At 43.5% G+C, this 22,328-nt stretch overlaps 1 protein-coding gene across 1 annotated transcript in view; it reads right to left on the bottom strand.

Moving 5' to 3' along the window:
- Window positions 1-568: 568 nt before the first annotated feature.
- The window catches only part of RHOA (ras homolog family member A), a 46,441-nt gene continuing 24,681 nt past the window's right edge, over window positions 569-22,328 (bottom strand). The window contains exons 3-6 of the mRNA XM_045856512.1: window positions 7,812-7,969; window positions 4,662-4,782; window positions 2,618-2,748; window positions 569-1,837 (exon numbers count right to left, since the gene is read on the bottom strand). Coding sequence (XP_045712468.1) covers window positions 1,664-1,837; window positions 2,618-2,748; window positions 4,662-4,782; window positions 7,812-7,967 — 582 coding nt within the window. The 5' untranslated portion in view covers window positions 7,968-7,969 and the 3' untranslated portion in view covers window positions 569-1,663. The remainder of the gene's footprint in view (window positions 1,838-2,617; window positions 2,749-4,661; window positions 4,783-7,811; window positions 7,970-22,328) is intronic.

Here is a 22,328-nt window from a genome sequence, read left to right as displayed (position 1 = left end):
TTCTCTCTGCGATGAGGCTCTGTCCGTGGTTTTAAGGTTAAGTAGAAGGGCGGGCAATGCCAGAACAGCCAGGGCTCAGTCCCCAAAGCCATCTCTTTCTAACTCATGGCCCTGCATCCTGGGGCTCTCTGGAGCATGTTTGCATCCAGGCCTCCTGTCTCCCTCCTCCCCGGCCCATGGCACTGCCCCACCACACTGCCCCGCATCTCAGAATGGAGCCTGCCGGCTGGACCCTCCATGTCCGATCGACCTCCTCCGGGCCTCAGACCGACACTGAAAGTGGACAGGGAATGAGAAAACGATGTCACACTCCTGATGTGTGTGGAAACAGGACTGCTTGGAGTTCAAGCATCCCCATGTCTCCTCAGTAGGCTGCATGCCCCACTTCCTCCCACTGTGAACCTGAATGTGACACAAGATTAACTGTTTCCATGTTCTTGCAAGGAGCCAGGTTGGTGCCCCATTGGAGAAGGGGGTGGTAGGCAAGCTGGCACTTAGTACCCTGAAGGCAGAGTCCATCCTCCCAGCCCTGGAGAGAGTAACACATTAAACACCAGAATACAGGAAGTTTAGAAAACTGCCTTTATTCTATTAGTAGTTGGAAAAATTAACTGGTACAGAAAAAAAGTTTAGTCAGCTGGAGAGGAGAGAGAAACCGAGAGCCACCCAGGAGGACGGGCGGCTCCTCCGGGAAGGAACCTGGGTACGGCGAGGAGAAGGAGCACTGCGAGCTCGAGCCAGACCTGAGCTCGAGCCAGACCTGCGGTCCAGAGAGACAGCGCACGCCACCCTCGGCAGTGTCTCAGCGCCTCGGGCACCAAACCCTGTTCCTGCTCACTCAGCCCAGCTCTGGGTGGGGGCAGTCCTGGGGCACGTGGGGCTGAAAACAGGGGATATGGCCATCTCTTATCAGAGAAACTGACAAAGCGGGAATTTTAAAAATGAATTTTCCATCTGACTTTATTTTCAAATACACTTTCTTTTTAAAAAAAACCAATACACTTTCTGTGGGGATGACAAATATCAGTATTAGGAAATCCAATTATACAAAAAATACTACATCTAGTCAGGGGTAGATATATTTATTTTTTGGTAACATACATTAAGTGGCACTAATTACACAGTAACTATAAGGTAACTAACATGAAACCACAGAACTGTAACTTTGCCACAGCTGCACAGACTCTGGGCCTCTGGCTGGGCGCGTTTTGAAAGAACTGGATGCCCACTCCAGAGCTATGCCAATGAAATCTGTTCAGAAGGGAAGTTCTCCAGTGGGGACTCGCCAGAGTACCTTGCAGCTGGCAGATGACAGGCAAGCCATGTTAGTTATGAAGTAGTTACAGCCTAATTCACAAAAGTTACCGTTTTCTCTTTCTAGAAAGAAGCAAGAAGTTAAGAAATTCCTTGAATTAGCGCCTGGTGCGTCAGGTGGGAGTGCAGAGGAGGGCTATTAGAGCGGTGTCAGAAAGACCCGATGGGTCAGGTGGGTAGGACATCAGTAATAATCATGGTTGGCTTCTAAATACTGGTAGCAAGATGACTTTTGATTTGTAATCTTAGGTAAATTATAGATAAATGAAAAAGGCCAGTAATCATACACTAAGATTAATAAACAGCACTTCAAGATTAACCGCATGAGGGTTGTGCTTGCAGCAGGGTTTCACAAGACAAGGCACCCAGATTTTTTCTTCCCACGTCTGGCTTGCAGAGCAGCTCTCGTGGCCATCTCGAAAACCTCCCTCACTCCATCTTTGGTCTTTGCCGAACACTCCATGTACCCAAAAGCACCAATCCTGTTTGCCATATCTCTGCCTTCTTCCGGTTTTACTGGCTCCTAGCAAAGAAAGAAGAGGACTTTCAGTTAACAGTGTCACATACATATAGTGAGTGGTTGTAGAGTATTAAAATTCAGCTAAAAGACTTTTTAAAAAGCTACCATACCCCCCGCCCCCAGACTTGCATCCTGTCTCTGCAGCTCATATGCACTGACCCCACCCTATTTTAATGCTCCTGGAGGGTTGAGGAAGGAATGAAAGGCAAAATCACTCAAGCTGTTGATCCTGGGTCAGCCCTCCAGTCTTCCTATAGTTGTTAGCTTCAGAGGACCGAATGCTCATGGAAGGAAACAGATTCCGACCTTGACATTCAGAGAAACCTCAGTGGGAGAACCTAGGCTGAGGACCTCAAAGCCGCCCTCCTGCAGTGGGGAAGCCCTGCCATTGGGCCACCTGGCTTCACTGAAGCCGAGATGCCAACTCCATCATCACTTTATCAAGGCACCTGGGCTCTTTGCCTGGACTCCTTGCCCTTAGAAATTCCCAATCCTGCAGGTGCCACCAATTTTTTGGCCTCACATATACCAAGGTAATAACTGAAGAGGGAAACCAGAGCCTGATCAAGTTACTGCATTTGGAGAATTAAGCCCTGCTGCGATGGTCCCTCCTCAGGCAGGCACTCCTGGGTGACAGGAGAGGTTCCGTCTCATATGACTAGACCCCAGTCAGTGAGGGCCACACGGACAGACAGGCTTCCTGCTGGGCTCCCTGAACCGCCAAGCTTGGGTCCTCGGGTTCGAGCGTGCTACAAGAAGACAGAGCCCTGCCCCAGACCATGCCTGCTTCATCTTGGCTAGCTCCCGCCTTGTGTGCTCGTCATTCCGAAGGTCCTTCTTGTTCCCAACCAAGATGATGGGCACGTTGGGACAGAAATGCTTGACTTCCGGAGTCCATTTTTCCGGGATGTTTTCTGAAAATAGTAAAATGCACAAAATTTGGAGATATATAAAATTCTATCTTGAAGAATCTCCAAGAGCCCTACTTCAAAAGTATGCTGGACATTTAATGAAATCTCTGGTTTTAAAATTACAGGAAAAGGCAAAAATCCAACACTCTTCCCTTATGCAAAGAATCACCACTTTTTTTTCTCAGTCCCACCAAGGAGTGCAGCTCCTGCAAGGGTGGGGCCCAGGTAAAGACCAAGGAGCAGCAAAGAATCCAGAACACAGTTACTCCACTGCGGCGCCACCTGCCCCACAAAGGGAGGCTCCCCATGGGCCATCACTGTCAAACCCCATGCTGGGGCTGCAGCTGGCCCAGAGTCCACATGTTCTCTCTACACCTTGCTCATGGATCCCAGCATGACCCCAACCCTGTGGGTTACTGGTATTTCAAATGTCTCAAGAGTTTTGAAGATGAGTGATGACTGGTATAGCTCACTGGGTTGGCTGTCATCCTGCAAACTGAAAGGCCACTGGTTCGATTCCTGGTCAGGGCACATGCCTGGGTTTGCAGGTTCAGTCCCCAGTCAGGGTGTGTACAAGAGAGAACTGACTGATGTTTCTCTCCCTCTCTTCCTCCCTCCCTTCCTCTCTCTTTAAAAATAAATAAATCCTTGCCCTGGCTGGCATAGCTCAGTGGACTGAGTGCGGCTGTGAACCAAAGTATTGAAGGTTCGATTCCCAGTCAGGGCACATACCTGGGTTGCAGGCCATGGCCCCCAGCAACCACACATTGATGTCTCTTTCTCCCTCCCTTCCCTCTCTAAAAATAAATAAATAAAATCTTTAAACAAACAAACAAACAAACAAACAAATCCTTTTAAAAGAAATATCCACACAAATTTTTGCTTTTGCATTTGTTTTTCAAAAAAATTTTTAAATATTTTATTTATTTTCAGATAGATGGGAAGGAAAGCAGTGGGAGAGACACTGACGAGTTGCTTCTCTCATGCCCCCAACTGGGTGCCTGGCCCACAACCCAGGCATATGCCCTGACCGGGAACCAAACCAACCTTTCAGTTTGCAGGCCCGTACTCAATCCACTGAGCCACACCAGTCAGGGCTAAAAATAAATATATCTTAAGAAACAGTGATAACCAGCTGCAGCTCTCTATGTCAGTACCGTGTTGGTTTAGTAGTGTTGTATGTACATCATGGTGGACAAGAGGTCTGTGTCCAACCTCCCACACCCTCACTTTGGGAGCCTCAGTGTCAGGGATGATTTTATAAAATGGGGATAACAATAATACTTACCTTACACTGGGTTATTCTAAGTCAAGGCATACAAAGTACTTAGCAAGATGATCATTTAAATGGTGCTGATTGCAATTTGAGACTGTATTTTTACAAGTAAACTGCTCACTCTGACTTCAAAGGCCTTGGTGCCTTATTTTGCAGAGTGTGAGGTCAGCATTATTCAATCTTTTTCTGAACCGAAACACGTGGCCAACTGAGCTAATGAAATGGTCAGGTTCAAGTGTCTTTTTATTAGCTAAGACACTTGTGAAAAGGGGTAAAATGGGGAAACAACAAGTTTCTACCAGGAAACAACAAGTCACCCGTCCAGGTGTAGGCAGGCAGCAGGGTCACATGAAGTATTAAAATGCTTTGGGCACTGAAGAAAGCCTTCCCCAAATCCTAGTTCAGGAGAGAGCTTTGAACTTGGAACTCGCCAACTTATAAAGTGGACACGTGGCAGCCACGAGAGACCTAGGCTGGAAGGACCCAGGGCACAGGCTCTATAATCCTAAGGCTCTAGATCTCTGGCCACCGATGATTCCTTCTCCGATGCTCCCATCTGCCTGATGCCCAGAAAGGACCCGAGAAACTAGGCGTTGGACAGCACAGACAGCGACAAATATCAGACTGCGGGTCTACGCACCTAAACTGTCAGGGCTGTCGATGGAGAAACACATCAGTATAACATCGGTGTCCGGGTAGGAGAGGGGCCTCAAGCGATCATAATCTTCCTGCCCAGCCGTGTCCCACAAAGCCAACTCTACCTGTGATAGGAAAAATAAACATAAGAGCGCAAGGTTACCCCGGCCAGGTATCTCAGTTGGTTAGATGTTGTCCCACTACGCCAAGGTGATGGGTTCAATCTCTGGTCAGACACATACAAGAATCAACCAATGAGCTCAAAAAGAAGTGGAACAACAAATCAATGTTTCTCTCACATATTAAAAAAAAAAAAAAAAACCTGTAAGAAATATTTAATTATAAAAAACATTCCATGGATGGACAAGAGGGGAATCAGACTGTAAATAACATTCTACCAGAAGTACAAGGCAGGATGGGGGAAAAGCAGACTGGAACTTTTCTTCGTATATTCTCATGCAACCATTTCCTTACTTTGTCTCTCCATTCTGCTCCAGCTCGGAAAAACGGAGACGAGAATGTATCTGAGTTGGTGGCTGAGGAAAGACACCGCGCTGGGTGTTAGGTCTGAGCCCATGGGTAAGGCCTCCGGCTCCGCCTTCCCTGCTCAGAAGAGGCCTGCACGAAAGCATCACGCAGGCAGGGGAGCAAACCGCCGCCTGGGCTCTGGACACGGGCCCCCCCTTCCAATTCCACGCTGCGCAGCACTGCGGCCTACCCTGCGACTTCTTTTGACCAGGGTGGGTTTTTAACGCCCTCTGTTCAGAGGCCCTTTGGGGCCCAAGGAGCTCATCCTCTAATGCCGGGAATACCCTTCTCCTAGCACTTCACAGCCCTTATTTCAACTTCCAAATACCATTCTCTCTTTTAAGTCGATGGCTAATTGTCTCTTCCATCCTCAACCTCCACAAGGCCCACTGCACCATGTATCATGAACACACCACCAGCCTGGTGTGGATCCAGGACATACCGATCCCCAGTTCGCCTAGCCTGACCTCAGAACGGTACACCTCATTCACACCCCACTCCCCTGGCCCCTCCAACCCTCCCGGGTATTTAGCCAGACACTTCCAGCCCTGACTATTTCCTGATAAATGGCCCCAGGGTGCTTCCAAAGGCCCGTCTCATGTCAGAATGGGCCTTTCCATTTTTTGGGTAGGCCTATTCCTGGGACCTCGATCACCTAGAGCAGAGCTTGGTCCCCAAGGCTCTGTTACTACATACTCTTACATGAACATTCCCCTGCAGCGCCCTCTCCCATTGTGGGGGCCACTGAGCTGCTCTGAGGTAGGCAGCTAGGCTGTGATATCCTCTTCCAGATCCAGTACCTTTAACTCAAGGTCTCCTCTCCCTGGGGGGATAGTGCTGGTGGTGGTGGTGTTTGTTTCCCTACCTTGCCAGGGTCAGGCACGTCCAAAGTTGGCAGTGCAAGAAAAACACCCATAGCATTTCTCAAGATTTTAAGTCAAGGTCCCTAAATTTCTTATGGGTAAGATCCTGGTTGTTCTAAAACCTCCAGGCACAGATGATGCTTCAAAGAAGACAGAAGAGCCATCACTGGTCCCAAAACATACGTACTATCACAGGTGGAAAGACTTTCCGAACTGATGGTCACAGACACAGAGCAACGGACAGCTGCTCTCGCTGGAGGGAGTGACGGGATTAAAACCAGCACTATACACCCACCAAGCGTTTGAAAACCAACCCAACTCTGCTTCCCTGAAGCCATGGCGCCTTTTCTGTGTATGCGCTGCAATCTCAGATAAGAAGGCTGTTACAGGACAGCAGGTACAAAGACCTCAGCACATTTCACATTTCCACCCCATCTGTCACAACTGTGCCATGTGTTGTCTACACAAAACCAATCTTCCAGGCCCACAGAAACACCTGTATCCAAGCAACCATGCAGAGAACCGAGGCAGAATTGGCACCACTCTGCGCTGATGGACTACCTGTAGGACAGGACCCAATGTTCTGTCAGTCTGATATTTACTGGGACTTCCCCCTCCTATTCTTGACGAGAAAGGTGTCTCGTGGTTCCTAATGGCACGAGAGCAATCACTGTGATCCACACCGCAAATGGATAAAAATGGGTGACAAATGGTAAAAGGTGGCTCTGAGTTCAGCTCAATTTTGAAAAGTGCTTTGGTGCTTCCAAATGCCTTCAGTTACTTTAGAACACTGATGTCATCTGTAAAATGGTTTAAGCCACTTTTCAAATGAAGGCAGTGCAAGGGTTGGGTGGCTCACTCATGGTCACAGAACTATCAGGACACCCTGGAACTGTGAGGTACCCTAGAATTCTGAGCAGCTAGCCTAATGGCCTTTCCACATACGGTGCCACAAACAGAAGCTAAGTAACACTGGACGGGAAGGGGTAGCAGGTAAAGCAGGAAAACGAGAGGGGACAGAGGACACGGAATTATGGAAGCCAACCGAGAGGACTGAGTGTGTGGGGGAAGAGCCCCGAAGCTCTAGTTTCCTCTTCAGCTGACCCATTTGCACTGGGAATTTTATTCCTCTCCAAAAGATGTACAGAATGTCGGTAAGACATTATTTTGACTACAGAAGGGAACAGAAGATTACAAACACACACAAATTCCAGAAGTGCTTTGCCCCAGTCTGGCCAGTGGGCTTTCAGGACAGACACAGGGAAACACGGTCCTCTCTGCCAATAAGATGTAATCGAATCAACAGTGGCAGCCTGTTTATGTTCAAGTCAAAAATATTCTGAAAATCAAATGTGAGGATGTCATCTAAATGTCACACTGTTGATGGTATAGATCAGTGAAACTCTTTGTAAGAGTCAAAATAAGGACCTCTCGACCTAGTAATCTCATATTTCAGCACAAGAAATACTATGACAGAATGAAAAAAAGCCCATCCATACAAAGTTCACTTCAAAAATAAAAAAACATATATACACTAAAGGCTTCCCTACATGAAATACACGTATATGGACAAAGTATACATGCTAACAGTTAAAAATGAGCGAAGTTGGACTAAGATAGTAGGATGAGAATGGATTTCTCATTCTAACATTTCTGTTATTGTTATACTGTGTACCGAAGAGACAAAAAAGCCTAGTTTCACAGGCTCTATGAATAGCCTAACATGCGAAATTAGTACCAGCTGTTATGGAGAGTGTACTCACCTGCTTTCCATCCACTTCAATATCTGCCACATAGTTCTCAAACACTGTAGGCACATACACCTCTGGAAACTGGTCCTTGCTAAAAACGATGAGCAAGCAAGTCTTGCCACAGGCTCCATCACCAACAATCACCAATTTCTTCCGGATGGCAGCCATTACTGAAACATGAGACAAAGTATTATCTAGATTGTACAAGAAGACATAATAGCTTCAGGTTATGACACACTTTGGTGACCATGGGGCACAAGCCTCTATTAGCATACCCAAGTACTAAATGCTAATATGCCTTTCCATTTGGCAACAAAAAGTTGTACCAAAAATTATATATATATATATAGCTAACATTCTACTTAACGGTAAAAAACTTAAACCTTTCCCCCAAGATCAAGAACAAGACAAATATGTCTACTCCTGCCACTTCTATTCAATATGACACTGGAGGCAATTAAGCAAGAAAATGAAACAAAAGACATACATAATGGAAAGGAGGTCAAATATCTCAATTCACAGATGTAAGACCCCATAAATGGAAAATCCTATGGACTCCACTAAAAAACTTTTACAGATCAACAACAAAAAAGAAGCTTAAGTGGTGGTCTGGCTCAGGGTCTCTTTTGAGCCTGCAGTCAAAAGGCTGATTTGGATTCAGAGTATATAAAAAGCCCGGTAATAAAAAGACAAATAATCCAATTTAAAAACAGGCAAAGGATATGAATTGATGATCCAGCAATCCTATTCCTAAATATCTGCCCAAGAGAAACAAAAACATATCCACACAAAACTTGTACACAAATGTTCACAGCAGCATTCATTATCCACCACAGTAAAAGAGTGGAAACGACCCAAACACCCAATAACTAATTAATGGATAAAGATGTGGTATAGTGACAAAATATTATTCGTTGATAAAGATGGGAGGAAAGTACTGATGCATGCTACAACATGTTATCAACATGGACAAACCCTGAAAAGTTTACATATGTGAAAGAAACTAGTCACAAAGAACCACACAGTGTGTGCTTCTAATGACATGAAATGTCCAGAACAGGCAAATGCAGAAACAGAAAACAGAGGAGACTGGTGGTTGCCTAGGGGAAGCAGGCGGGAGAGGAAAAGAACAGGGAGTAACTTCTAAGGAAAGAGTGGGATAACAAAATTTTTCCAAGACAACTGTGAAATGGCACACACTCTATGAATACACTGTAGACTTTAACCCCCCGCCCCCCGCCCCAGCCAATGATATGCAGGCTTTCTCCATATGGTGGAGACTACATGGTCAACCATCCCAATTCCCACCATTCCCTCTGAGAACAGCACTCTAATCTTTAGCTGTGCACCTGTTGCCCAGCTAAAAGACTACAGTTCTTAGCTTCCCTTACACCCACGTATGGCCATGTACAGAGTTCTAGCCCATGCAATACAATCAGCAGTATATTTTGGGACTTCCGGGAAGTCTTCCTTAGTGTGAAGTTGCATGCCCTTTTTCATTCCCTCCCTCCTCCCTGCTGCTTAAACTTGGAGTCAGGGCTGCTTTCTCAACAGCCGTACTGGAATGTGAAAATGAGTGCCACACAATGGAATTGGAGGAATAAAAGGTAGAAAAGCCTGAATCCCAGATGATTTTGGAAGCCACAATTTCAGCCCCAGATTGTCTACCTTCCACACTTCTTTTATGTGAATGAAAAATAAGTAACTGATAATCAACAACACAAACAAACAAGGAAAATATAAACAAAGACACTGAAACTGAGAACAGGCTGACAGTGACCAGAGGGAAGGGAGTTTCAGGGGGAGAGGGCGAAGGGTTTGCAGGAACAATTATAGAGGAAACAGGGACAATGGGGCGGGGGGGACGGGGAGGTGGGGAGGAGGCAGAAAACTACACTTGAACAACAACAACAACAACAACAACAACAAAAGTAACTGTATGGATGAAGTATTTGTATTGAAGTATTAGTATTTTGTTACCTATAGTCAAACTAATTCTCAACAATACATACTCAATGACAAAAACCACACTGTCTAAAGGGAATGTTTCCCAAACTGCAGTGGCTAAAACAATTCACTGGCATACTAAAGGAAACATTAGAAACTCATTTTTTTTTAAGTCTAGAAAACCTAAGAAATTAACTTTAAAATTTAATATATCTATTAACTCACAAGCACAAGGTCCCACAATGGAGAGAGGCCGACAGTGCTGCCGTCACTCGTTTGAGAGTTCTCAGCACTGTGACCTACCTCAGTGCAATGTGCCGAACTGTGTGCACAGATATTATGAAGCTGTAACCAAACCCACAATATAATCTAGTGATTTTTAAAAAATTTTTAATTTGTTTGCAAAAAAGTAGTGGATTGAGAATAATAATAATAATGAAAGCACAATAATAAGCATATACATAATGGGAAGTGTTACTATACTTCCTTAAGTAACAGGACGCGCAATCACAACAGCATTACTGCATGTATCGTTCAAAGTACAGCCCGGCACTCGCCGCACCCACTCAGCCCCCACGCCCCTCCCTCCCCACGTTTCTGTTTTGCATTCTTAATGGGCACTGGACCTGCCTCAAGTCTCTGCACTTGTTTCACTTTGTTGTTGTCTTCCAACCAGGTGAAGTTTAGTACCTTAATGGTCATACAGTAGGTATTAAGTCCAAAAATAACACACAAAAATTTTGATGAGAAAGGAGATAGAACACCTCCCTTTTAGTCTCCTATGAAATAATCCAAGGCACAGACATGAATGAATTTACCTCTTAAAAAGTCCTTCCTCTATGTTCAGTCTGACTGCCAGCACCTTCAAAGGATTCATAAGCCATTTTCTGGTTTTCTTATGCTCTCCCATTCCTGTCAAGATTTTATATACAGCCATACCTTGGTATTCGTCGGCTTCAGACCTTATCAAACCCAGTGCTTGTCACATTTTGATGAGAAAAAAATGTTTCCGCACTCGGTGCTTGCTTGGGACTCGTCACAAGTTCCAGAAGGAGTCAACAACAGACACCGAGGCACTACTGAATTTGACGTTATCTCCTCAGGCCTAGCCTGTATTGGGGTTTGTGACCAAAGTCAATCAGGACCTTATGGGATGCAAACAAAATAATTCATCAGGAATTCCCTGGTTCAAGAAAAGGCTGCCAACTTTGAATAGTAGCCTTCCTAGGTGGCACTCAATTTTCAAGAAATAACCTCCCAATCTAATGTGGTTAAAGACGTACAAAATGAAGATGCCAAAGAGCAACCAAAAAAGGCTCTAGAAAATTTTCCTTGGGGAACATTTGGTCCTGGAAATGTGTAAAGCCATTTAGCCTCCATTGTTGGCAAAACAGAAATTACAAGTGACTACAGGACAAAAGGAAAATGAAAGCTTGCAAATACTAGGTGATTTCTGGGATGCTGGGAATCTGGCAACACAACCAGAGTTGTTAACGGGAAGTGAAAAGTACAAACATCAGAACATACAACTTGCAATTTTTTCCCTGAAATGACCCAGAAAATTTTTTTTCTCCAGTATCTCTCCAAGTACAAGACTTGTCAGCTTGAGAAAGAAAATCACACTTAACTCTCTCTGCCAGATGTGTTGTATCTAGGCTCAATTCAGACTCAGAAATAACTCTTCAAAGCTTTGGTTTATTTTTCCAGTGAGGGTCAGTTATAACATATCTATTTGTCAACAGTAACAGTACACAAATGACTGCATATTCTTCTAAAAATTCGTAATTTTCTCAAGTTCAAATTAGAAGTTACTGTGCTACCCTCGCTCAAGTCAAAAGATCCTGAAAGAGCACAGAAAATACCTACTCCGTTATGTTCTCTGCCATTATAAGACCAGTCTTTCCCCAAATCTCAAAAAATAATGTGTTCTGTCTGTGGACCAAACTTCAGCAAACTACATTAAGCAATTGCTGTTAACAAAGAAAGACAACCAATATTGCCATTTATTTCCCACCTATATGCAAAATAGAAATGGTGCCCAAGAAAAGCAATTGAGGGGCAGCATGCAGTGCCCCATGCAATCCTACACTTAGTACTCGAGGGACACCAGGACAGGTAGCTCAGTGACTCTCAGGAGCCCACACCATAGCCCTCTAGGGGCTGTGGGGATCTCAGCAAGCATCTTTTATGGCAGTGGTCCCCAAATTTTTGGCACCAGGGATTGGTTTTGTGGAAGACAATTTTCCCACAGATATGGGTGGGAGGAAGACACAGACAAGAGGTAGAGCTCAGGCCCACGGCTGACCGCTCACCTCCTGCTGGTTCCTAGCAGGCCAAGGACTGGGGGTTGGGGACCCCTGTCTTAAGGGGTCTGGCACCATAGGATCACTCAGTAAAAAGCCGTTACTACTACCAGAGTCTTTCCCTTCTGTCCAAGTCTAACCTCAGGCCCTCTAGCACCTTACAATTCATACAGTATTGCCACCTACGGTATCCTACATCCCCTTCATCTCTCCCTCTACTGGCTGCGGTCTACTATAAAATGCAGGGTGCCTGTATTTTATTTATTGATTTTAGAGACACCCCCCCCATTTGCTTTTCCACTTATTTATGCATTCATTGGTTTATTCTTGTATGTGTCCGACCAGAGACTGAACCCGCATCCTTGGCATATTCAGGACAACACTCTAACCAACTGAGTTATCCAGCCAAGGCCACGGTGCCCCTATTTTAAAACAATGAATCTTCCCACATTCATGCTTTCCTCTAGTTACTTTCTTTCTCTGACCTATTTCAAGAAAAAAATAGACATTTCTGGTGCTTCATACCCACTCACTTGCTTTAATTCTTCCAATCCGTCTTCTGCACAAACTGCTGAAACACTCCGAAGTCACCAATGAGACTACCAGCACAACATCCAATCCTTATTCTCTTTGGTATTTTTTTGTTACTTTATATCCCTCTCCTTGGATTTTCCTAACACGTGCTGATTTCTAATTCTTCCATCTCTTCCACTACAGCCTCCACATATAATTACTCCTTTCCAAACCACCCCCCCATCCTCCTAATCCTATCTCCAGAGATCCCAATTCTTCAAATACCGCTACCTCTGTGCATGTGACTGCCACATCTCCGCAAGCCAGTCCTTGTTCTCGAACTCCGGACGCACCTCCCCTCTGTGCTCTACTCGCACCACAAGTCCCACATCTCCAGAACATCCTCCTGACCTGTCAAATCTTCTCTCCCCAGTCCCTCCTATCTTGGTAGTGGAATCAGAATTACACTCCTAACCTAACAGCTCACTGTAGAAACCCTGAGGTTACCTGGCTTTCTTACTTCCTCCGTTCTTCACAGCATGACTTCTGTCAAGTTCTGGGGAAGTCTACCCCTTCAGAAGTCTCCACCACTACCCCTTTCCCATCCCCACAGTCATCATTTCAGGTCCTAGGTACTACTACTGCCTACCTGGAAAAAAGCAAAAACCCAACTGGTCTTCTTACTTCCCCTTTACCCTCCCTGCTGCAGGCAAACTCCCCATTCCTAAGCTTCAGTCCACCACACCTTTGCTCAAAAGCCTTCAGAAGGTCCTCAGTGCCAAAATTAGGCCAAGGAATCCAGTCTTGCTTTTACAGTCTTTTAAAATTCTAACAGCAACTGATTTTTTCCACCCACCTTCTCTCCATTCCTTATCACATACCTGGTACCACTAACTGGCCTGTAAATCTTCCACCTCAACTCAAAACAATGCTTTCTTGAAGATTTGTACCCTTTCCCTAGAAAATAACACTTCACCTGTCCATCCAAAGCTTGTTCTAAAGCCCATTTCTGTTCCTATACCTTTCACACCCCAAAATCAGATGGTGCCTGCAGGTGTGGTTTTGGACCCTTCTCTTGGCCTTTATACACCTCAATTTAACCATTTTTATCAGACATCCTACTCTATATGAAAGAGGTAGCAATTGCATTTCTTTGTGCTTGATTCACCCATTCCTGGGTGTAAATTCCTTCAGAACAGGGACCCCTCTGCCTCAGCCTCTCCCACTTGAAGCTCCAGTCCCTTCTGCATTAATGTAACAAGGACATGCTGACGGGGATCCATGTACAGGGAGGAAAACAAAAGCCCAAAGGGCATGTTTCCCCAAAACACAAACCCCCTGACTCCTTGGCCCTCTCTGACCAAACTTTTCTTGGAACAATGACTTTTTTTTTTAAACGAGACTTAGCCAATAGGAAACTTGCAAAAAAAAAAAAAAACCCCACACAAACAAACAAGCAAACAAAACACACATACACACACACAACAAAAAACCAAACAAACCAGTAAAGAATCAGAAAACTGAAATTCCAGTCAAACTACCATGGGCCAAGCACAAAAACACTGAAAAAGACTTCCGTTTAAAATACTACTTGGACCTGCATATGTGCTACACACAGTAAAGAATTTCAATGACATTCCCTGGAAAACCAGACTACCAAAGCATGTCAGTCTGAAGCTACTTTTGCCTGACTTACTAGGGATGTTTTTGGAGTCCCAGTATTACGGCTTCCCTAACTGAGATCTGATATACCATATATAATGCTTGCTATCTGCCTTCCAAAGCCCCCACTTTTCTTTTTAAAGATTTTATTTACATTTAGAGAAGGAAAGGGTGGGAGAAAGAGAGGGAGAGAAACATCAATGTGTGGTTCCCTCTCCCACACCCACTATTGGAGACCTGGCCTACAACCCAGGCATGTGCCCTGACTGGGAATCGAACCCGTGAACCCTGTGCTTCACAGTCTGGTGCTCAGTCAACTGAGCCACATCAGCCAGGGCAAAAAAAAGCCTCCAATTTAAGTACATACTTCCTACCACCTCTGTACTGCAGCTAGATCCTTCAAAGTTGAAACATCTCTAAAATGTTGCCAGAGAGCCAGGTAGCACCACAACCAAGATGTCTGTTCTTAGGTGAACAGTATACAAAGTATATCGGGCCTAGCCCTGCCCTCTGATTTATGGGGTCAGGAAAATTCTCTGGAATGGAAAACACACAGCATCAGTGGCTGTGCAACCTCTCAAAATCAACCACAATGACAAGTGAAGAAGGTGACCCAGACTCGAACGTGGAGCCCGCCTTGCCTCGATAACAAACATTTACTACTCCACAAGCAACACGAAGGCCCACAGTCCTTCCAGGATGCTCTCACTCTTGAAGTTACTGATACCCACATCTACCAAAAGGCAATATATCCTTCTAACTCTTGGGTCTAGAATGCCTGATGCTTTAAGCTACAGTAATAGGGTGAACTTAATGATGCCACATGTCTTTGGCTGGTATTCAATGATCTGGTGGTTAAAGAATCAACTACAATAAAAAACTGTTAACTGTTAAGGTTTTCTATTATCAAACAGGAACCTTTGTTTTACTTGTCCAAAGACTCTAAACTTACCAAAGATGGGCTCTTAATCGGAACTCAGGAGGACTGGACTGGCCTTGCGCTGAGAAGCACAGCGTTGAGAACAAATGACAAGAGCTCACCCTTTTGGAAAACACCAACTTCCTTCCACAATAAACATCCTCCCCTGGAACAGCAGCAGGGACAGAGGGTAAGAATGCCTTTTTTGTGATGTGCAGACCCTGGTTATCATGTTCGTAAGTACTCAGAACAATGCCTGTTCAGGGAGACTTCCTCTGCTGGCGGTGATGAAGCACTTTCCAAAGCACATGACACCTTACGCTGGATATCACCACGCACTTCCCATACATCTGACCAAGAAATGATTTGATCCTGAACTTCCAGAGGCAGGTGAAACTATCACTCATCCTCATTTCACCAATAGGGAAAGAAGCTTAGTTACTAGATTTTACTGAGTATAAGGCCAGTATGTTATTAAAATACATTAATTTTCAAGGTGAAAAACTGTTGTGGCATAAGGTACAGTTCCCACCTGTTTTCAGGGAGGTTCCTGAAACGTAACTTGTGCAACAGAGACAGACAACAAAGGATTTACTCATTGCCCTACAGGAGTCAAGTCAATCATGCTCAAACTCCATTAGTCTCACTTTCCGCCAGTAGAGAGACAAACTAGGCCAAGTCTACTCAGCATACTTGTCACGGAAACCCTGTGCCCACTGACACCTGTGTAGGAGGACATCTAACTAGTCGCATGGGGTGGGGTGGCGACATGGAAAAGAGCTTTCCCATTCAAGTGTATGTGTACACACACACAACCTTTTTTTTTTAAAGCTTTATTTAAATATAATTCACATGCCACACAACATACCCATTTAATAAAGTATACAATTTAGGGAATTTAATGTACAGCATAGTGATTATGGTGAATAATACTGTATTATATACTTGCAAGGGGCTAAAGTAGTAAATCTTAAATGCTCTTGCCACAAAAAATGGAATTATGTGATGCTATGCTATGGTGGTAATCATTTTGCAGTATATACATGTATCAAATCAATACTTTGTACACAAATTTACATATGTTAAATCTCAATAGAGATGGGAAAATGTATACAATTTAATGGTTCAGAGAATATTCCGTTACTAATTTTTAGTAGCTGTAATAACATATAATAAAATTTGCCACTTTAATGTGCCTACTTGTGACATTGTGATTTACAATAAACATATGTTTGATCTCTACCCCTGTTCCTGGCACACAGCTCCTGAAACTCTCATAATTTCCTAAGTAATCTGAACAATGGGAGAAATTTTTGTTATAATTTTTGGTCTTTGTCCTCAGAGAGCTTCAGTTCCTGAAACAGCTCCAGGGTCATCAAGGTGAAAGAAGTAGTTTGTTCTTCATAACAAACTCTTTTCAACTACACTTGAGCTAATAATGAGGTGACTTTTGAAATATCCCCCAAGGTTGGGAGGGGTTGGTTCCAACCAACCACATGATTAGAGGGCTAGAACTTTCAGCCACCCTACCTTGGGTAAATAAGAGGGGCTGGCAGTGAATTAATCACCAGTGGCCAATAATTTTATCATGCCCATGTAATTAAATCTTCAAAAAACCAGAAGGGTGGTTCAGAGCTTCCAGGCTGGTGGACATGTACAGGTGTTGAGAGCGGCACAGCCGGAGGATGCATGAATTTCAGCGCCTCTTCCCACAGATTTTTCCCTACGCATTTGGCCATTCCTGAGTTACGTGTTTTGTATTGTTTTTTAACATTTTTAAAATTTATTTTTAGAGAGAGGGGAAGTGAGGGAGAAAGAGAGGAAGAAACATCAATGCACAAGATACATGATCGGTTGCCTGTTGCTCCCCCCAGATGAGGACCCAGCCTGCAACCCAGGCACGTGCCCGGACCAGAAACTGAACTGGCAACCCTTCAGTTTGCTGGCTGGCAATCCACTGAGCCACACCAGCCAGGGCCCTAAGTTATATACTTTTAAAGAGGCAGACAACAGTAGGTTTACAGTTGTTCGTATGCAAAATAATACAATAAATAATAGTGCTAGAATAAACTCTGAATAAAATTACTTTTAGCCAAATAAGCAAACAAAAAATAATTAACTGTGGCTTGCATATTCACAACTACAAACCTACTTTTGTCCATTTGTGTATAAAAAGTTGGTAATCGAGTAAGTAAAATATTTTCCCTGAGTTCTGTGAGCTGCTCTAGCAATTTAATCTTACTCTAGGAGGGAGTTGTGGACCTCAATTTATATCGAGTCGGTCAGAAGCACAAGTAAACAACATGGGCTTGCAATGGGCATCTGAAGTGGGCGGTTGCCGAGCAATCTTGTGCTTAACTTGTGGGATGCTAACTCCAGGCAGACTGTATCAGAACTGCCTGGTGTGGGAAACTGTCCCCCTGGGTTGGTAACCAGAAGTGTCAGAAGTGAAACCGTGTTGTATTAGAGTATTTAGAGTAAAACAGAACACTGGCCAGATGATTCAGTTGGTTGGAGTGTCATCCAGGTACACCAGGGTTGTGGATTTCCCCAGCTGGGGTGCATGAAAGAGTTAACCAGTGAATGCATGGGTGAGCAGAACGTGGATAGATGTTTCTCTTTCTCAAATCAACAAGTTAAAAAAAAGTAAAGGAGAACAGGTGTTTTTCCTTTACAATGTAGTGGAATTAATTATACAGTGTGTTTACAATGTTAGGCAATCATCAACCACTATCTTACCACCACCCCAAGGAGATGCTGTAACCATCAAGTGGCAATTCCATTCACCTCTTCCCTTAGCTCCTGATTAACTCAAATCTACTTTCAGTCCATGAATTTGCCTGTTCTACATACCTCCGAGACATGGAACCACACAATATTCGTCATTTTGTGTTGGCTTATTTTAATCAGCATAGTCATTAAGGTTCATCATGTTGTAGCATGTATCCAACTGCATTCCTTTTAATGGCTGCAAAATATTCCGTTGTATGGATATACCACATTTTGCCTATTCATCTGTTCAATGACACTTGGGATTGCTTCTACTTTTTGGCTGTCATAATAATGCTGCAATGCACTGGAATACAATGATCTGTTCAAGTATGTGCTTTCAATCCCTTGAGGTATATATACAGACATACCTCATTTAATTGCATTCTGCAGTTACTGAGTTTTTCACAAACTGAAGGTAAGAACCTTTACCAGCAGAAAGATCACGGCTCACTGAAGGGTTAGATGTTTTTTTTAGCAATAATTGCCAAAATGTTTTCCACAGAAGCTGCACCATTTTACATTCCCACCAGCTATTAAAAAAGTTCTAATTATTCCACATCCTTGCCAACAATTGTTATTTTCCATTAAAAAAAAAACAACAAAAAACCCCATAGCCATTCAACTGGGTGTGAAGTGGTATTTCATGTGGTTTTGACTTGCAATTTCCTAACGACTAATGCTGTTGGGCATCTTTTCATGTGCTTGTTGGCCATTGTATTACCTTCTTTAGAGAAATGTCTACTTGAATCCACTGCCCATTTTCTTAAAAATGTTTATTTTTGGGGGGGGGACTGATTTTTAATATTTCTGTTCCAATGATTGATGCAGTCATTGGCTGATTCCTGTATGTGCCCTGACTGGGGATCAAACCTGCAATGTGGGCATATCAGGAAACCACTCTAACCAACTGAGCTACTGGGCCAGGGCCTCACTGCCCATTTGTGGACTGGATTGCCTCTTTTCACTTTCTTGATTTCTCCTTTGAAGCACAAAAGTTTTTAATTTTCATGAAGTCCAATTTATTTTTCCTAGGCTGCTGTTAATTTTGGTGCTATACCACTGCCAAAATGGCATAAGAAACCAATGCCAAATCCAAGGTCATGAAAAGCTCATGCCCTTTTAAGAAAGGGTCGTAGAATGTCAAGTGTCTCTCTTTTTTTAAGATTTAAAAAAAAATTTTTTAAGATTTTATTTATTTATTTTTAGAGAGGGAAGGGAGGGGGGGGGAGAGAGAGAGAGAGAGAGAGAGAGAGAGAGAGAGAGAGAGAAACACATCAATGTGCAGTTGCTGGGGGTTATGGCCTGAAACCCAGGAATGTACCCTGGCTGGGAATCGAACCTGGGACACTTTGGTTCCCAGCCCGTGCTCAATCCACTGAGCTACGCCAGCCAGGGCAAGATTTAAAAAATTTTTTTAAAGATTTTACTTATTTATTTTTAGAGGGGAAAGGAGGAAGAGAGGGAGAGAAATATCAGTGTGTGGTTACCTCTCAAGTGCCCCTTACTGGGGACCTGGCCCACAACCCAGGCATGTGCCCTGACTGGGAATCTAACTGGCGACCCTTTGGTTCACAGGCCAGCACTCAATCCACAGAGCCACACCAGCCAGGGCTATTTTTAATTTTTTTTTAGGGAGAGGAGAAGGAGGGAGAGAAACACCAATGTGTGAGAGAAACAATGATGGGCTGCCTCTTGCACGCCCCCAAGTGGGGACCTCACCCGGAATCAGAGAGGCGACCTTTTGGTTTGCAGACTGGTGCCAAACCCATTAAGCCACAATACCTAGGGCTCAACACTTTTTTTTTTAATTTATTGATTTGAGAGAGAAGGGAAGTGGGGGAGAGTGAGAAAGAGAAACATTGGTTTGTTGTTTCACTTACTCATGCATTTATTTGCTGATTCTTGTATGTGCCCTGACAGGGGGTAGGACCCACATTCTTGGTGTATCAGGTAGACGCTCTAACCAGCTACCCAGCCAGGGCCTAATAGTTTTAAGTTAGGTTTTTTTTTAATCTATTCTGACTTATTTTTTCTATATGAGTTTAAGGGTCCAATTTCATTATTATTTCATGTGGAAAACTAGTCATCGAGACATTATTTGTTGAAGACTATCCTTTCCCCATTGAACAGTCTTACCAACTTTGTCGGGGGGAAAAAGGACCCTACATATAAGGGCTTAATTCTCAATTTTATTCCATTGATCAGTATGTGTGTCTTCATGCCAGTACCACACTGTGGCAAGTTTTGATATCAGAAGGTCTGAGTCCTCCAACTGTGTTCTGTTTCGAGATTGTTCGGCTATTCTGGGCCTCTCAGATTTCCCTATGAATTTTAGGAGCAGCATGTTAATTCCTCCAAAGATGCATACTGGAATTTTGACAAGGACTGTATTGAATTTATAAATCAAATTGAGAAGTACTGCCACTTTTACAATCCTAAAAGTCTTCTGATCCATGAATACAGATGTCTATCCATTTATTTAGGTCATCTTTCATTTTTTACAATCCTTTCCCTCCAACTTCCTTTCTTTCTTATACTTAGAACCACGGGCATTTAGTTAAAAGGTAAAGAAGGTGTGTCCCTCACCTCAATGCAGAAAACAACAGAGAAAAATGCCAAAAATAGCACATCTAAATAATGCTGTCACAAACTTTTTACTTTACACTAACATTTAATCCTCACACCTGCCCTATCGGAGCCTGATATTCTCATTATGCAGATAAGGAAACTGAAGCACCGAAAGACTAACTTGTCCACGCTCACACAGCTAGGCCATATGGGGTCGATTTGGGCGCTGCGCTAATAATAAATGATAAGCAATCCGTCCCAGAACCCAATTTCTACTCCACTGTCTTGTCTGCCTCCCTGTAGCTTTTAGTGCCCTTCTCTCCTTCACCTACCCAGGCAAACCTTGGTGACATTGTGAAAGATCAATTGATTAATGTGTAACTTAGGGTGATTGATTACTCTGAATTATTTCTCCTTAACTAATTGAATTTTCTATGTAGTTGATCAAAAGTCTTGTGGTTTTAAAAACTGTTGTATTTCACATTTTTCCCAGTTTGTTTTCTAGACTTTCTGGGGTTTTTTGAACATTCTTTTTAGAATGTCATTTACATACCAAAGGAAGAGAATGCCAAATGTTAAGTATGTTTGCTGTGAAGTCTTCAACTCTTGGTGCTAGTGTGTCTTAAGGCTACTTACTCTCCCTGAGATACAGATGTCAAGCAAAGGGTTGAGGCGTTCTGAGCTTCAGAAAGCTCTGCTATGGAAAGGCTGATAGGTAGTGGTCAGCACTTTTCACTCTCCTTTTTGCAAGTCTAATAATTTCTTGTAGTGACTGCAGACTACTGTCCTGCCTGCCTTGCTTATCCAGTTGCACAGTGTGGAAGTGGTCCGTGCCTGCGCCTGGATAGGTAAACTACAGCCACACACTAGCATTAAATTCCCTCCATTTCACATAGCAGTAGTTGGTGATTTCCTCGTGTTTAGTTTATGTGACCATACTGTTGACTCACATTTGCCTGCATAGCTTCCAGAAGGCTTTTTGGAACTGTTCACTGCAGTTGTTCATTTAGCCTAGAGTTCAGTTATACAATATTCTAAGGTATTCCTACATTAAATTGGATTGGAAACTAAACATAACAACTCAAGCCCTGGCCGGGTGGGTCATGGTTGGAGTGTTGTCCCGCACACCAAAAAGTTGCGGGTTCGATCCCTGGTCAGGGCATATATACGGAAGGCAACTGATCAATATTTCTCTCTCAAATAGATGTTTCTCTCTCTCTACCCTCTCTCCTCTCAATCTCTCTAAAACCAATAAACATACCCTCTGGTTAGTATTAAAAATGTGTACACAGATACTAATTAAAAAATTAGAAGAACTATAATTGCTATATGACCCAGCAATTCCACCTCTAAGAATATACCTAAAAGAAATGAAAGCAGGGTCTTGAAGAGGTATCGGTACATCCATGTTCACAGCAGCACTGCTCACAATAGCCAAAACATGGAAGCAACCCAAGTCCCCATCAACTGATAAATGGTTAAGCAAAAGTGATACAGAAAATGAAACATCATTCAGCTTTAAAAAGGATGGAAATTCTGCTTTAACATGGATGAATCTTGAGGACATTATGCTAACTGAAATAAGCCAGGCAAAAGAAGACAAATACTATATATGATTTCACTGTATGAGTTACCTCTAGTCAAAACCATACAGAGAGTAGAACAGTGGTTGCCAGGGGTTGGGGGGAAGGGAGAACAGTGTCATTGTTTAATGGGCATAGAGTTTTAGACTCATGAGATGAAAAGAAGGAGTCAAGGGGGAAAAACTTGGGACAACTATAATAGCAGAATTGATAAAATATAATAAAAAAAGATGAAAAGGGCCATGGGAGTAGTGTTGGTTGT

The sequence above is a fragment of the Phyllostomus hastatus genome, unplaced genomic scaffold, assembly GCF_019186645.2.
Source record: "Phyllostomus hastatus isolate PE091 unplaced genomic scaffold, TTU_PhHast_1.1 phas_scaffold_129, whole genome shotgun sequence".
Classification (NCBI taxonomy): Eukaryota; Metazoa; Chordata; class Mammalia; order Chiroptera; family Phyllostomidae; genus Phyllostomus; species Phyllostomus hastatus.
The sequence above is the reverse complement of the archived record's forward strand: the minus strand, read 5'-3'. Positions and strand labels throughout refer to the sequence as shown.